This window comes from Stegodyphus dumicola, chromosome 10, assembly GCF_044657685.1.
Source record: "Stegodyphus dumicola isolate Sdum_Otavi_A_Nest chromosome 10, ASM4465768v1".
In the NCBI taxonomy this organism is placed as follows: Eukaryota; Metazoa; Arthropoda; class Arachnida; order Araneae; family Eresidae; genus Stegodyphus; species Stegodyphus dumicola.
In genome coordinates this window covers 170,153,755-170,169,005 of record NC_140777.1, presented here as the reverse complement: position 1 = coordinate 170,169,005, position 15,251 = coordinate 170,153,755, and the positions used below count along the sequence as shown (strand labels likewise).

Sequence of the window (15,251 nt, the reverse complement as noted above, 5' to 3'; positions counted from 1 at the left end):
CCACAATGCTGTTTGACAGTTAATATTTTGTTTGGCATCATGGGGGCCACTTAATAGGTGCTATATGACTGTTTTGGAGGAAATCTTGCTCATTCTGTTGAATAACCAACAGATCTGCTGTACCATGACATGCAATTCCAGTACAATAGGACCCCAGTTCATTGCAACCATAATGCTTGGGAGCATTTAAATACAAAATTCGGATTTTGGTGTAGTGGTCCTATTTACTGGCCTGCATGACTACCCTGAATTTTTTCTGGAGGATTTTATGATTTTAGATGCGTGATAAAAATAAGATACAGAATCAAAACATACATGAAGTTCTTTTACTCAAAATTATATAATGTTTATTATTAAAAATTCATATTTTCCCTTTTTTAAACATATTTTCATTTTACAGCAGTTAAATATCTGGTACAAGATTTTTTTTTTAAATTTTAGGGAACCACAATGATTAAATATAAATGCAAAACCTCGTTTGATGATATCCATTTGTTTGGACAGTTTAAGTTTTCCTTGAAATACACTCTGCTATTTTTTATCTTTCGCAAAATTTCATCTCTTGTATAAATTACTTACACAAAAATATTAAAAAATTAATTTAAAACACAATAAGCTTACATTATAGTACTATTAAACAGCACAAAATGCTATCTTAGATTTGAGTAGCTTAAGATCGTTTCCACCAAAAGACAAATTTCTTTTAGAAATGAAAGATACACAGTATTAACTATAAAATCTTTGCAGTTCATATACCTCAATATCAAGCAGTATAGAATTTATACAAAGCAATACACTGAAATAAAACATCTAACAAAAATCAAGATTCTACAAGGAAAAAGCAAATAAATAACAACAAAATATATGCAAGGCAATTCTTTTGTAAATTGATAAATTTACATTCAATTAATACTTTAAATATAATCTATTCAGTTATGCCAAGAAATTATCATTAACAGAAACATTTCACATTGTACATTATTCATGGAGACCAGCATGTCTCACTCTTAAAACAACAGGCACAGATGTGCATGGAAGGACTCCTTTTTCAGTAATTACCATCGAAATTAAGTCTGGTGGAGTGACATCATATAACAAATTCAGCACTTGTAAAGATGATAAATCTTGCCAACTTTTAAGACAATTTTTCTGATCAAGGCTTTTAATAATTAAATTATTTGGTTCACCTAATTCATTATGTACAAATGAATCTGTAAGCACACGTTCACAAAATTTATAAGTTTCACAGCATACTAACACGGGAACACTAAATGCAGACGCAACTAATGCAACCTGCTTAGATCCCAAGCGAGCCATTACGCATCCATTTGCAAGAAGTGCATGTGCTCCTGTTATTACCTTAGATACTTCTTTCATAACGTAAGACACAGCACTAATTGATATATATGAGCAAGAAATTCCTTTTCCTACCAAGCAGCGTAACATTTCTAGACCTTCTAGTTTAGGCCGTGAATCAACAACTACTACCTTAAATCTTTTATTTTGGTTATGGGCTTTACACAGCACTTCCCTGATAAGAGAAGAATATGCATAAACTAATATGACATCTCCATCAACAATTTTTGCAGAAGCAGAATTTCCAATTGCTTCTCTAGCTAATAAAATTTCTTCAGTCACAAAATTATTAATGAATTTACAAAGACTTTTTTTTGCCTCTTCTTCTTCCACATTAGATTCAATCTTATTAATCTGGTGCTTTAAAAATTTCACTGCATTAACCATGCTCACAGAAAGAGGTCGACAGTTATTCAAAAAATTTAAATAAGTCTGAAATTTTGATTCTAGATCACGAGAAAAATTTTTACTTGGTGGAGTTTTATAATCTTTAATAACATCCCTAAGCGCTGCAAGAAGTGCAACACATCGTGCATTTGATCCACAAATTATGCCTTTACTATACTGTGAACCAATTTCTAAAATAGAAGGATGTATTTCAGAAACCGATTCATTTGGTTTCAAAATTGTATCAAAAAGTTTGCATTCTGGAAGGTGAGAAAATAATCGCACTTTGTGAAAAGTTTCAATGGTGCTTTTAGGTGCAGTTTTACTTGCTACTGGTTCAGTAGCTACAGGAAGACTTTGCTTAAGTAAAGGCGATTCTTTAACATTTGCTGGACATTTATCAGATGCAGGAGTGTGCGTACTTGATTGAATTTTTTCAGCAGTCTTGGCTAATTTTGCTGCTCTTTGTGCTTCTTGCTTAGCCCGTCTTTGAGCTTTCAACTGAGCTTTTGTAAGCTTAGATTCATCAGTATCATCTGATGCATTTGGCATAGTGATTTCATTAGCAATAACTTCATAACTTTCTTCTTTTATTACGTTATTTATATGCTTCACACTCAATTCAGTGGTATCTGTCTTTACTTCTAATTTTTCTTGATTTATGTTAGGTACAGGAAATATACTAACAGAACTGCCTACTTGTACAGATGAATTGGAGAAGGGATTTTCATGATTTTGAACCTCTTCAGTTGATTCTTTCCTTTGAATTAACACATCAGCAAGCCCATTTTGTGATAATTTTACTTTATCTGCAAATTCCTCAAGTTTCATTTTACTACCATTGGAAAAACTTTCGTGACTAACAACAAGAACACATGAATCATCATTTGCTGGTAATTTTTCATAAGTTGGAGCAGTTGCTGCAGGTTCTTCAGAAACTTCTTTATTTTCAGAGTGTTTTTTTTTCTTTTTCTTCTTCTTCTTTTTAGAGCCAGTGGAAGAAATATTTGCATCAGGCTGCTCAGTTTGTTGAGAAAGAGTAGAAATATCATTTTCTGTTACTTCTTCTATCTTTTCTTCATGTAAATTTGATAAAGTAACACTTATTTCTGGATGGTTGACTAATTCTATTCGATTTTCACTGAAGTTTAGCAAATTACCTGGGTTATGATTTTCTGATGTAGATGTATTGTTATTGACTGGATCTCCAGAATTCTGTTTTGCAGATTTCTTTTTCTTTTTCTTCTTTGAAACAGTGCTATTAGGAACATCATTCTTAACCTCACACTGTGTCATTGTAACTTCCACATCTTTGAAAACAGTCGTCATTCCAACTTTCTGGGGTAGTATTTCATTAATGATACACTTACTGCTTTCTACAGTTTTGCTATTATCTGCACAGACAGGAGCCTCTGAATGAAGTTTTTTATCTGTTGATGGCTTCTTTTTTTTCTTATTTTTCTTCTGTGATTGCGCATCTGCCATAGTAAAAGCTTTCAACAGCAATGGATCCTCTGAAAGAAAATTAACCCAATGAGCAATGAATTCGGGGAAAAAAAAAAAAAAAAAAAAAAAAAAAAAAAAAAGCCTGAATAAAAAACAGTGAAGTGAATAATAAAAAACATCAAGGTATTATACATAGCATATGCAGAGTGAAACTTTTAAATTTCTTAGAATTCTTCCCATGTACTTTTCACAGCAAGCACACCAATGTGCTGTATATATATATATATATATATATATATATAAAACAGGTTTGATTCCTGCATACAGCAAAGTAAATTTTTCATGGCTATTTTATATCCTAGATGGCTCCTAGATTTTCTTATGGTGACAGGAGGATTTATTTTTTGTGCTGGTGATTCACAAGTCCAAATATTAGATCATTCCAGATACTGGATATCTGGATTTTGCACTTCACACTGTAATTATAATTCCTTAGTTAAACAAACTGCACAACGCTGTTTGGGAAAATTCTTCGTTCTCAACAGAAACAGAAATTGGAATAGTTGGCTTTTATCTCAGAAGAAAGGTATAACACCAGAACGGGAAAAAGCTAAAAAAAAAAGTTATCTTCTAAAAAAGTTAATTTAATATTAGCTACTGTGAATATGGAATATTCTTATCTGAGGCAGATGTGGAAATAATACTAAGATGAAGAGCATCCACACATTGGAAACTCCCAACATATCTGCTGCAGAAATTACAACATATATAAACAGAATATTCAGCAAAAGACTAAAAATCATTAAGATATAATTTATAACAGCAAATACTAATAACAGAACACAAATAAATAGCAACATTATTATGGAGTATAAATGTACATATATTGAAAATCTGGATCTGATAGTAATATGCAAATTTATTAATATATTGGGACTCGTACACAATATATTTAAATAAAAAAAACTGCAATGAATGCATTTTCTCAGGGTAATATTGGCACTGAGAAAATAATTCCAGATCATTCCATATAATATGATTTCCCACTTTGAAAAAAATTATAAACACAAAATTTTACTCTGGGTAGGAATCACAATATTGTTTTAGTAAATATTTAATTAAATAATAGTTAAATTTGATGTTTTAGTAAAATTAATTCATGAAGTTTGTTTGGAAAGAAAATCAGCATTTGAAGCAAGCAGCAATACAATATCTCCAGCTTTTTCAATAAATTTATTCTTAAATACAAAAATAATAAACAGAAAGAAAGTAGTAATAATAATAATTTACACAGAAAAAATAAATTTTTTTGCAAGCATGCATTTTTTTTTAAGAATTTTCATAATAACATGGAAAATAATGGATGGGATCAATCATCTACAGAAGGGTCTCCAACCAGTGGCCCCTTGAAGGCATTTTAGTGGCCCCAAATTTCAATTTGAAAAATTAAAAAAAATTCTGTTTTCAAGAAAAATTGCCTTGTCAGCTTTTTGTTGTAAAGAAAAAATCATTTTCTCTTATTCTTGACATTTAAAATATTTTATTGACATGCCCGATATTATTTGAGATAAAATGTTCTGTCGAGTTTTTCATAAATTTCACTTTATCTAACGTAATTTTAAAAATTAAAAATTTGACCATGCATAAAATCTCATTTCCTTAAAAAGGGTAGATTCTTACCTCTGTTGTAAAGTGGTTAATTTCATTCGGTCTAAAGGACTTTAACACAGGCAATTTTAACAGTTCTTGAGTGATTCTGAAGCTGAATACAGTGGCATTGTGTATAACACAGGAATACTCTGGTTGAGCCAAGGAAAGAGGCTTCAGCGACTGTTTTCTTATAGAGCGAAGTTCAACAATTCATGGAATCTAAAGAGAAATCTATTCACGAGTTCAGTGATGAGAAATGGTTGAGAGACTTTGCATTTCTTGTTGATATTACAGGTCATCTCAATGATTTGAATTACCACTCACTAGGAAAAGATCTACTTGTTCATAATCATTATTACTTTGTAAAAGCTTTTGAAACAAAATAAATCCTGTGGGAAAGTCAGTTGCTAAATAAGAATTCCACTCACTTTCTAAAATTGATGGAGTGTGTGAAGAACTCTAGAACACGGACTTCAAATAATTATGCACAATGCATTTTAAATGTTGAAAAAGGAATTCAAAAGCAGATTTTCCAATTTTCATGAAAATGAAATGTTCATGAGAATGTCACCATTTTCAGTAGACATTGGAATAGTTCCACCTGAACTTCAATTAGAATTTATAGATTTACAGTATGATTCTGTAATAAAATGCAAATTTCTTGAAAATCCTACACTAATTTATTTTTATTTGAAGTATGTGATCGATGACAAGAATACAGGAATTCCTAAACATGCACTCTTCCTGCTTTCTAACTTTTGCAGTACCTACATATGTGAACAGCTTTTTAGTAAAATGAAAATCCTTAAATCAAAAACAAGAACACGGCTGACAGACAGACATTTGGAGGCAACTTTACGAATTGCAACAACACTGATTAAACTGGATATTGAAGCTTTAATCAAGCAAAAACAATGTCAAATTTCACATTAAAACTAAAGTAACTAGTACCATCTACCGCCAGCAATGTAAGTTTTTTTTTTTTAAATTTATTGTGAATGCATTTTGTAACATCGTTCTGTAAAATCATCTTTTTACTTTTTTTTCATAGTTAAAAATGTTGCAAAAAGATTTTAATTCGAAGTCCACTTGAGTTTTTGGAACCAATGTATATATATACAAATGTGTAACACTATCTCTTCACTTAGAATCAATTGTAATCTTGCAAAAACAAATGTCCCTTTTTCATATAAATTTTCTGACAGACTTGTGGCCCGTGGATCTTGCGAATTTATTGATGGGACCCTCGGGCGAGAAAGGTTGAAGAACCCTAATCTACAGGATCATACACAGCGTGCATGATCCTGAGCTTAACTTTCACTTTATGAGTTTCATCCACATTTTCTAATTTATTGTACAAATTCATTAAAAAATGCATGTCATCATCGTAGATTTCTTGCAAGATCAACTCATTATTTCATTTGGACACAACGTGCTCCATGTTTTAAAAAAAAAAAGTCGGTTTCAATGTAACAGCGAAATTGTCTGCAGAAAGCCGCTTCGTTTTAGCTTCGCTGTGATTGGTCAACGCTTATCCCAAACTCGCCATAAAGTTAAAATCTTGGAATCTTATGCCGTGAGCCCTAAACCAGATTTTGTGATACAGCACAGACTAATTACCTTGGCAACAGAGCTCGCCTTTAACCACTTATGCCCTTTATCCCCCCATCTGAACGCAGCTTAATATGCCTCAACAATCCATATTATACAAGTATGATTAATAATTATATTTTCATAAAATGCTAATTTAATCAACTGAATAGAGTTTTCTAATTATGATAAAGTACATTTGCTTAATTTTAATAATTTTTATTCAGGATAATCTCAGTAATAGAATCAGAAAGTCTCACATCTTTCTTCTTCCAGCACCAGCTTCGGCTTTTAACCCAACTGATTTTAATAAAACTTATTATACCTTGTGGAAGGCACATATTTTTATTTATGATATCAAATATTATCCTTGGAAACTAAAATCTGTAGGAATGACTGTCTCAAAAATTAATGGACGACATGAAAGAAATAATCTAGAAGCAGGGCTTGGTAACTGATGTATTAAATAAAGGTCTAACTTATAGTTAAAATCATTACTGTAAGTTGGAGTTCACACAATGATTAAGCAGGATGTTCTCATATAGAAAACAAATCCACTTTTCTACCAGTAACAGTCATCTGCAGGCATTTAATAATATTATACTTGTTTATTTCTACTTGAAGCCACAAAAAGTTTTTCATCCTACTGTACTCATTTGTAAAGAATATAGTATCTTTTAATTATTTATTTAAATACAGGGTTATATTTAATAAATACCTCATTTCATACTTAATATCATTACTGCAACATGGAAGACAATAATTAAGCTGGATATTTTCAGATGGAATAGAAGACTATTTTTTTTCTGCCAGCAATAACTGTCCGTGGCACAGCTGTTGAGATCATTAACACCAATAGTTCAACCCGGGTTTAGATCTCAGAAAATGGGTTGGCTACATAGGAATTTCCCCATTTTCTTCATATGTAATGTGAATACAGTCCAGTTTCCCTTTGAAGGCCCTCTACAAGGGCATTTCTCTACCCAGGCAGATAGCCTTTGTATCTTTTGCCTAAATCATAACCTAAGCTTCTGCTGACAACAATCATCTATAGGTACATAACAATATTACACTTATTTACTTCTGACTGAAGTTGTGCGGGAGCATGCACTAAATATATGCTTATTTAATACACCAATTTGTAATCAATATTGTTTTTTAAAATTTTAACAATTAAAAGCCTGACCATCTAGCATTCAACAAACCATCTTAAAATTACACAAGGAGTATGACACTAGAAAGGCAACAATATACAATATATTCAAAAAAGTAAAAAGGAATACTTCGAATTTTTTGTGGATTTTGCCACCCTACTTGCAATAAAAAAACAGAAAAATAATTCATTATGCTAAAAGTGGCAAACATAGCAAAGAGATGATCGAATGCTGCAAATGCAAACTTTTCATAATTGCAAAATATAAACTACCTCAGGCATTTAAAGGAGTAACGATTATTTTGTCATCTATTGTTCAAATAAAACAACATGGATGACACAAAAATTAATGAATAATCAGTCTTAAAAACATTGATCGCTGGTTTTATACACTCAAGGCTCGGCAACATTTAGAATCTGGCAGTTTAGCAGATGATATAAACATTGTCCAGATTAGACAACTATTCAACTTGCATTTCACTTAAAATTTTAGTAAAAGATAATGTCTCTTTCTTATTCTTTCTTCCAAACTGTACATCCATCATTCAGCCAATAGATATCAGACTGTTGCGCAGAATGAAGTACAGCTATAAAGTATTTTTATTAAAATCTATGCTAAATTTTCTGAACAGTGACAAGAACATTCAAGAATTTAAAATGGCCAGGTACATGGCTTTCATGAAGGAGAAAAAAAATTAATTATTTGCTAGAAGAAGCATTATTAAAATGACATAGAAGAAGGATTATTAAAATGACAATCTATGCAAATTTGGAAGCAGTCCATACAAGGAGTCCGTAACATTGTAGAATATTTGTGTCATTTTAATTTGAAAATTCTTCAGACATTTTAACTTATTTAGATCTAACTCCTTCTCTTTCATCCCATTTCTAAATGCATTTGCTTTAGCAAATAAATCAGTATTTCTATTAGACCGCATAATCAGCTACAGTATGTGCTAATTTGTTATTATGGCCAACAATATTGCTTTGGAGAAGAATTCCCTTTTGCATTATGCAATCAATTTCTTTCTCAGTGACTGTTTGTTTCATTTCTGAATTTCATTTCTTTTTTCCTAAAAAACTGCATGCAATTAGACCAAGCAGAAATAGTTAATTATTTTTGAAATTTCAATACTGCGAATAACTTCAGAAAACCTTATAAAATGATATATGGTAAATCTTTTAAACTGTCAGTTTTCAGTATCTTTAGATTACAGAAACGCTTTTCTACAAATGCCTGTTGATATGCCAAACTCGGAATTTACATACTTTTGAATAATTAAAATCACAAAATAAAAGAACAGAGAATAACAGAAAGGCAAATGCATCAAGGGAAAGAAAATTGGAATCAAAAGTAGAAAAGGTACTTTTTTATTATTACAGACCCATTATTAAAGTAGCATCAAAAGTCTTCTTGACACCAAATAGTGAGAAAGTAGGAACCCTACTCTGAGCTGTTCACAAACTGCCAAACAGCCAGCAATCCTAAACATAGTTATCATAAGGAAATCTCTGAATCTGCTCATCATAAGTAGAGTTGCCAGTTTGATAAAGTCCATTAAAAAAAGTGAAGTGACCTTGGCAGTATTTATATAATAGGGATCTCCTTGATAATAAGGAACTGCCATAGATTCTGAATTTTTTTTCCGAGAATTCTCCAAATAACACTGAAAAATTCATCACAAAATTTCCTGTGAAATACTTATATTTTGCTTTAATAGGATTATTACATTTGTCATTTTGTTATATGCCTTTTCTGGATTCCTTAGCCAATGAAATACCTGCCAACTTTGCAAAAATAAATATCAGACTATGTTTGAAAAAATTTCGGAAAAGAGAATAAAATGAATTTTTACAAAGAAAGTTAATACATATCTGAATATTTTGAAAGACTAACACAGGGAAAAACACTTACGAAAATTAGAATAAATTATATCAATTTGAACATAATTACAGTAGCTCTTTTGTTTCCACTAAAAAAGTAATTTAAAAATTCTGCTTTATGATATTTATTACCTTGCTTAAATTTCAAAATAAAGATATTTAAAAACTGCAAAAATGAAAGGCATATATGATGGCTCAAAAAAAATTTAATATTTTCTAAAAAACAAAAATTTAATATATTTACTAAATTAATACATATAAATTAATACATACTGCTATTTTTATATCACAATAACCTACTTACATTTCTTAAAATTATTCTCATGAATTCAAACTGATTTTAAAATTGCCAAACTTAGCAATGCATAACAAAAGAATATTTTCTTTTTTTGGATAATAAAGAGAATAAATTTAAATGGTAAACTAAATTTCTGGCATTAATACATGTTTTAAAAACCAATCTGGGGATAAATTGCCAAAAGTTTTAGTGGCTTTAAAAAAAATGCAAAATTTGTAAAAAATTAATTTCACTGCACTGGTTGTCACACATTAAAAACAGTGCAGCAGATATGCCTCACACTTTGATAGAAGTTACAATCTGATGAAAAACTGGCTCAACTATAGTCATTAATCATTTTTATGTAACTGGTCATTTTTTTCTCCAGAGGAATGCTCTCCTTATTGTTTTTAATTTTTTTTAAATTAATTAATTAATTTTTTTTACCTAAAAGGCTTTTATGAACTGCTAAAAAAATACTTTTTTTTTAGTGTTAAAAACAAAATGGGTATTTGACATGCAAGCTAAGAAAAATGCAACTTACAGGATATCTATGTATATATTCATACAAGTAATTCATGATATTACACTTTTTTATGGCTCATGATCTACATAAGCACTTTATTATGAGAACCACATTTTATTGTACATTAATATTTTATACTTTTAACACTTGATTTTATGCATCACATTTATCTGCTGTAAATAGTGCTTAAATGATTAGTATTTTGAAATGAGCTATAACTATCAGAATTAAACTTTAAAACATGGTACTCGATCAAATGTTGTGTTCAAGAATTGAGCAAATTCGGATAGCACCTTGATGGGAAATAAAAATCAAATATTCAATATTTTATTTTGATATGAAACTATAAACAAATATAAAATTCAGAATTAAGTTTTAGCACATATTACTACAACAAAGAACATGGTGACACTGAATAGCATTTGAGTGAATGATTGTCAACAAATTTCAAATTTTGTATACTCTTACATAGAATATATTTTTTACAAGCAACCAATTCTCAGTTAAAAATGAAGAAATATTACAAATCTAACCCTGATGAATTAAATAATAATTTTCATATTGCAAAGAAGCATTTTGAGATTTTGAGAGACAGATTGGATAAGCATGTAGAAATGCATAATGAAATACACAAAAATAATTCAAGATCAACTCAATGACAGAATAGTTGAAGTATATCAAAATCAAGATTATGAATCAGGTTATTATATGCCCAATGGAGCAGTGATAAGACTAGATAAAGAAGCTTCTCGTGTTAGAATTGTTTTGATGCGTCATGTAAAGGAGAAAATTCTAAATCTTTAAATGATTTGTTACAGATTGGACCTAATTTAAATCTTAGATGTCATTCTTAAATTCCGAGAACACAATAATGCTTTTTCCACTCATATAGTAAAAGCATTTCTAATTATACGTATTGCCAAGGAAGATCGCAAATATTAAAAATTTTTTTGGTTTCAGAATGACAATAGCGAATTGTTCAAAATTATAACCATGACATGTTTATTATTTAGTATTAGTCCAGATTCTAAAGATGTCTCACTGTCTCCCTATGTCTCTTGTTCCTCCATTTAGCACTGCCCCACATTCTCTCAACTGTTTGTGCATGAACTCCTGTATCAGGATAAATAAAACTGTATGTATGATTAACTTTAGCATGTAGGAATCCTTCTTTTTCTATTCTATTTGTTTGGTAACCTTTCCAACTACAGGTCTTTAATCCAAGTCTTTAATCCGGAATGATCTATAATCTGGACCTCTAAGCTTCAAACTTTCAAATACCTTTTATGCATTGTGCATAATACGTTTACGCATGCACGTTTAATGTATAACGGAACCACCAGTAGCAGCTCCAACTACTGGTACTGTAAAGGTAAGTAATGTTTATTTTATCTATTTAAGTTGTATGTTATGAAAGTTAGTTTGGTATTTATGTCTTAGTACAACAGCCTTGGTACAGTCTGGTGATTTTTTAAAGATGAATGGTAACTTATAATTCAAAATCTTATACAGTCAAAAGTCGTTAATCTGGAATGATCTATAATCCGGACCTCAAAGCTACAAACTTTCTGCGCATGCGTCAAAGCATAATGCGTTCACGCATGCGCATAATACTTTTACACATGTGCATAATACATTTACGCATGCGTGTTTAATGTATAATGGACTGTATAAGCTAAGCTAAAATTATCTAATTATCTATTTCAGTTAATGTTGCAGATTGCGTTGTTCCTTAATCTTCGAATTGCATCCCGCTTATTATTTTTTGCAGACTGTTAGAGCAATTTTATTAAAAGTAAGCTTGAACTTTCAATTATGTCAAAAAGAGTTTCTGATTCTGGAGCTGCCAAATGATCTACAAAGCGAAAGCATGTTTTGATGTCCATCAAACCAAAAGTGGAATTGCTGCAAAAAATGGATAAAGGCATATTCTTTGTTTCTCTAACCATTCTGAAATCTGAATATCAATTTCACGCTGCTCTGTGTGTGTGTGTTGGGGGGGGGGGGGCGAACGTCGTGGCGCGCAATGAACTGGAAGTTGATCTATCAGCACTATCCTCATCTTCAGGGCACGTTTTTATTTTATTCGGCTTATAATTCCTTACTAAATGTAGTATTTCATCTCTATGTATTCAGTCTTTGATATGATTTAAAACAAATTCCTCATCATTACAAATATCATGAACACACATCAAATAGTTTTCTGGTTGAAATTTTCTAATTTCGACCATGCGTAATGTATGCTTTACGCATAAGCGCGTTGAAAGAAATGTTTAATAAAGTAAACAAATGAATATTAAGCTTTTTTTTGGTAAAATTTTGATACCCTTTAGATCAAAATTGCTCTTTATTTCATAAACTACGGTTTCATATTTTTAATTTTATAATTTTTGCATGCCATCTTACCAGATTTAAATTGAGGATCTATAATTCGGAAAAACCCCTAATCCGGAATCGCTGAAGTCCCGACGAGTTCAGATTAAAGACTTTGTACTGTATCAGAATAAATTGTGCTACAATCTGCAATGTTTTCAATAATTTAAGAAGGGTAGAGCCAGTTCGATTAGGAATAGTGACAGCAAATGAATATTTTGTTTTTCTACATATACCACCAAACACTCGGTGTTCGGGTAATATTTGACTACTATTTATTATTATTTTTACGCTTAGTAAACAAACTTTCATCAATTAGCAATCTGGTCCAGCCACCTTCTTGTTTGGTTGATTCTCCATATCTAAGACACATCATTCACGCATGTAACTGTTCCAATCTATAACAGTTTTATCCGATAAATCAAGTTGCTCTTCACAAAATTTTATCGACGTCAGCAGTATATGAATCTCAAAGCTGAACAAAATGGAATTCTGCTTTCTTCAAACCAATTGTCTTTTCTAAGTCCCACCTGCTGATCACACTATCTTAAATTACATTTTCAAAACATATGTTTACCAAAATAAAGTTTTATATCATGCGAATTGGTACATTTTCATTTTTTTTGGTAAAATATTTTGCTCTTGAAAAAATAAAATTGCATCTTCTTCTATGTTTGGCAAATCCCAAAGACACATTTTCGTAGCACTAAAAAATGGCATCAAAAATCAGCAAACAAGGCGGCAAAAAGGAATCCAAAAGATAACTGTGTGCGAACAACAGGATTGCTCTTTATTGGCGCATCAGTGCAACTTCTGCTGCAGTGGCTTTACGTAAGTACCCAAAGTTCATATAAAAAGTAATTTTGCAAAACACAGCAGTTTTAACAAAAAATTCATGACTGTATACAGATATCAATTAATCAAAGGTTGGTTTATGATCTCGCTAGAACTTACAATTGAATACAACTGAAAACTATATGCTCTTTCGCAACAGGAGTACTGTTTTGGTTAGAGTCATGATATCGAATGTTATCTAATTTTATGGCTCTTCAGTGCAAAAAAAAAAAAAACTCTAAATTTGTTATGTTTAACTATGCTAAAACCTGGAATTCATAATTAAACAGAAAAATTATCCCACATGAAACTAATTCCATTGCAGAAGGAAACATCTTTTAGGTACTGTATCAAACGATATCCCATGACACGGTATCTGAAAACTGTATTTAAAAAAAAACTTCAAATTTTAATGCATAGTTAATGCTGTAATGCTTGTCCTTTTATTAAAACTTAGCATTTCATATAACAACATGAAATGCTAAGTTTAGCTTCTATCGCAGAGAAACCATGTAATTTACTGTTGTTTCTATGAAATCTTCCTGGAACTTTATACACATATTATCAAAACATCTTATAAGAGGTAATACATTAAATGAATTATAATAACAGTCCGTAAATCATATGACTAAAGAGTGGAAGCCAATTTTCTAATTAAAATGGTAACAGAAAAGTACAAGAATTCGCTAGTTAATCAAAACGATTTTTTAAGAATTTGAAAAGACTAACAATACTTTAAAAGTAGCAACGTAAATAATAAAGCACAAACACCAGTATACCATGTGCTTAAGAACATTTATCCTCTTTAGTTACAGCAAACAATGTTATGTAGAACTTAGCATTTTAAATGTTTTTTTTTTTTTTTTTTTTCATAACACAGAATGTTAAATATTTGAAATATATACTAAAATAAAAACAATCTTCGGGTGCTTTACGTAACTACTATCCTACTTTTTCACAAAACCTTTCAAATATATTTCTCGCTTCAGAAATCCTGCATTCAGTTTACATCAGAATAACAAAACGTGATTAAAAGAAATCTTTCAAGGAATAAAACAGTTCAGAGAGAGCAGAAATAAAATGAATTATGTTATCCTTTTAAGTACCATACGTTTCTAACACTTTTGACACAATTACGCTGGGCAGGTACACGCAAAATCTAGGCTGCATGTTTAATTTGTCATTAACATATGGTGGCGATTGCTTCTAAAGCAACTAATTCGTTTCAGAAGCAATTCGTTTATAATGTAATGCATAATAGTAATAACATACAGATTTATTTGCTAAGCTAATAACGATGTAAAATGAGCTAAATTTAGACTTCAGGGAAAAAAAAAAGGTTAATTTTTAGGAAGTGATAAGACTTGGGAAACGATCAGAATTATCGTACAAATATAATTAAAAATACTCACTTTTACCGATTTAATTTTAGACTACTATTAAAAAAAAGGGCTAATAAACATACATAATTTATAGCTAAACGTCTTTACTAAAAACAACCAACCGCAATGCACCCGCGAAAAATGTTTAGTCGCTTTTTCATTGCCAGATATATTTGCTTAAAGAAGGAGAGTGGGAGCAAGTGGGAGTTCACGTTTCATGTTTATTGCTCATGGTTGATTGAATTGTTTACATTTCCTGATGCAATAAAAGATATCCTTTTGAATGCAATCCTTTTAAAAGAAAAAATTTTCCAAATATATAAGCTGCAATATAAAAGTTTCCTAAACTTTTGAATATTGTTGGAAATATATCCATATTATCTAAGACCTCAT

General features: G+C 30.6%; 1 protein-coding gene across 1 annotated transcript; it reads right to left on the bottom strand.

Annotated features, from left to right (window-relative positions):
• Positions 1-321: 321 nt before the first annotated feature.
• On the bottom strand, positions 322-15,047 carry eIF2Bdelta (eukaryotic translation initiation factor 2B subunit delta). The gene is made up of 2 exons (XM_035361121.2): positions 14,889-15,047; positions 322-3,257 (listed from the first exon to the last, which is right to left on the bottom strand). Exon 2 carries the CDS (start codon positions 3,226-3,228, stop codon positions 979-981), a length of 2,250 nt encoding a protein of 749 aa, XP_035217012.2. The 5' UTR covers positions 3,229-3,257; positions 14,889-15,047; the 3' UTR covers positions 322-978.
• Positions 15,048-15,251: the final 204 nt, after the last annotated feature.

Excerpts from the sequence above, each read along its gene's own strand:
- eIF2Bdelta (XM_035361121.2), bottom strand. The coding sequence starts at position 3,228 with ATGGCAGATGCGCAATCACAGAAGAAAAATAAGAAAAAAAAGAAGCCA.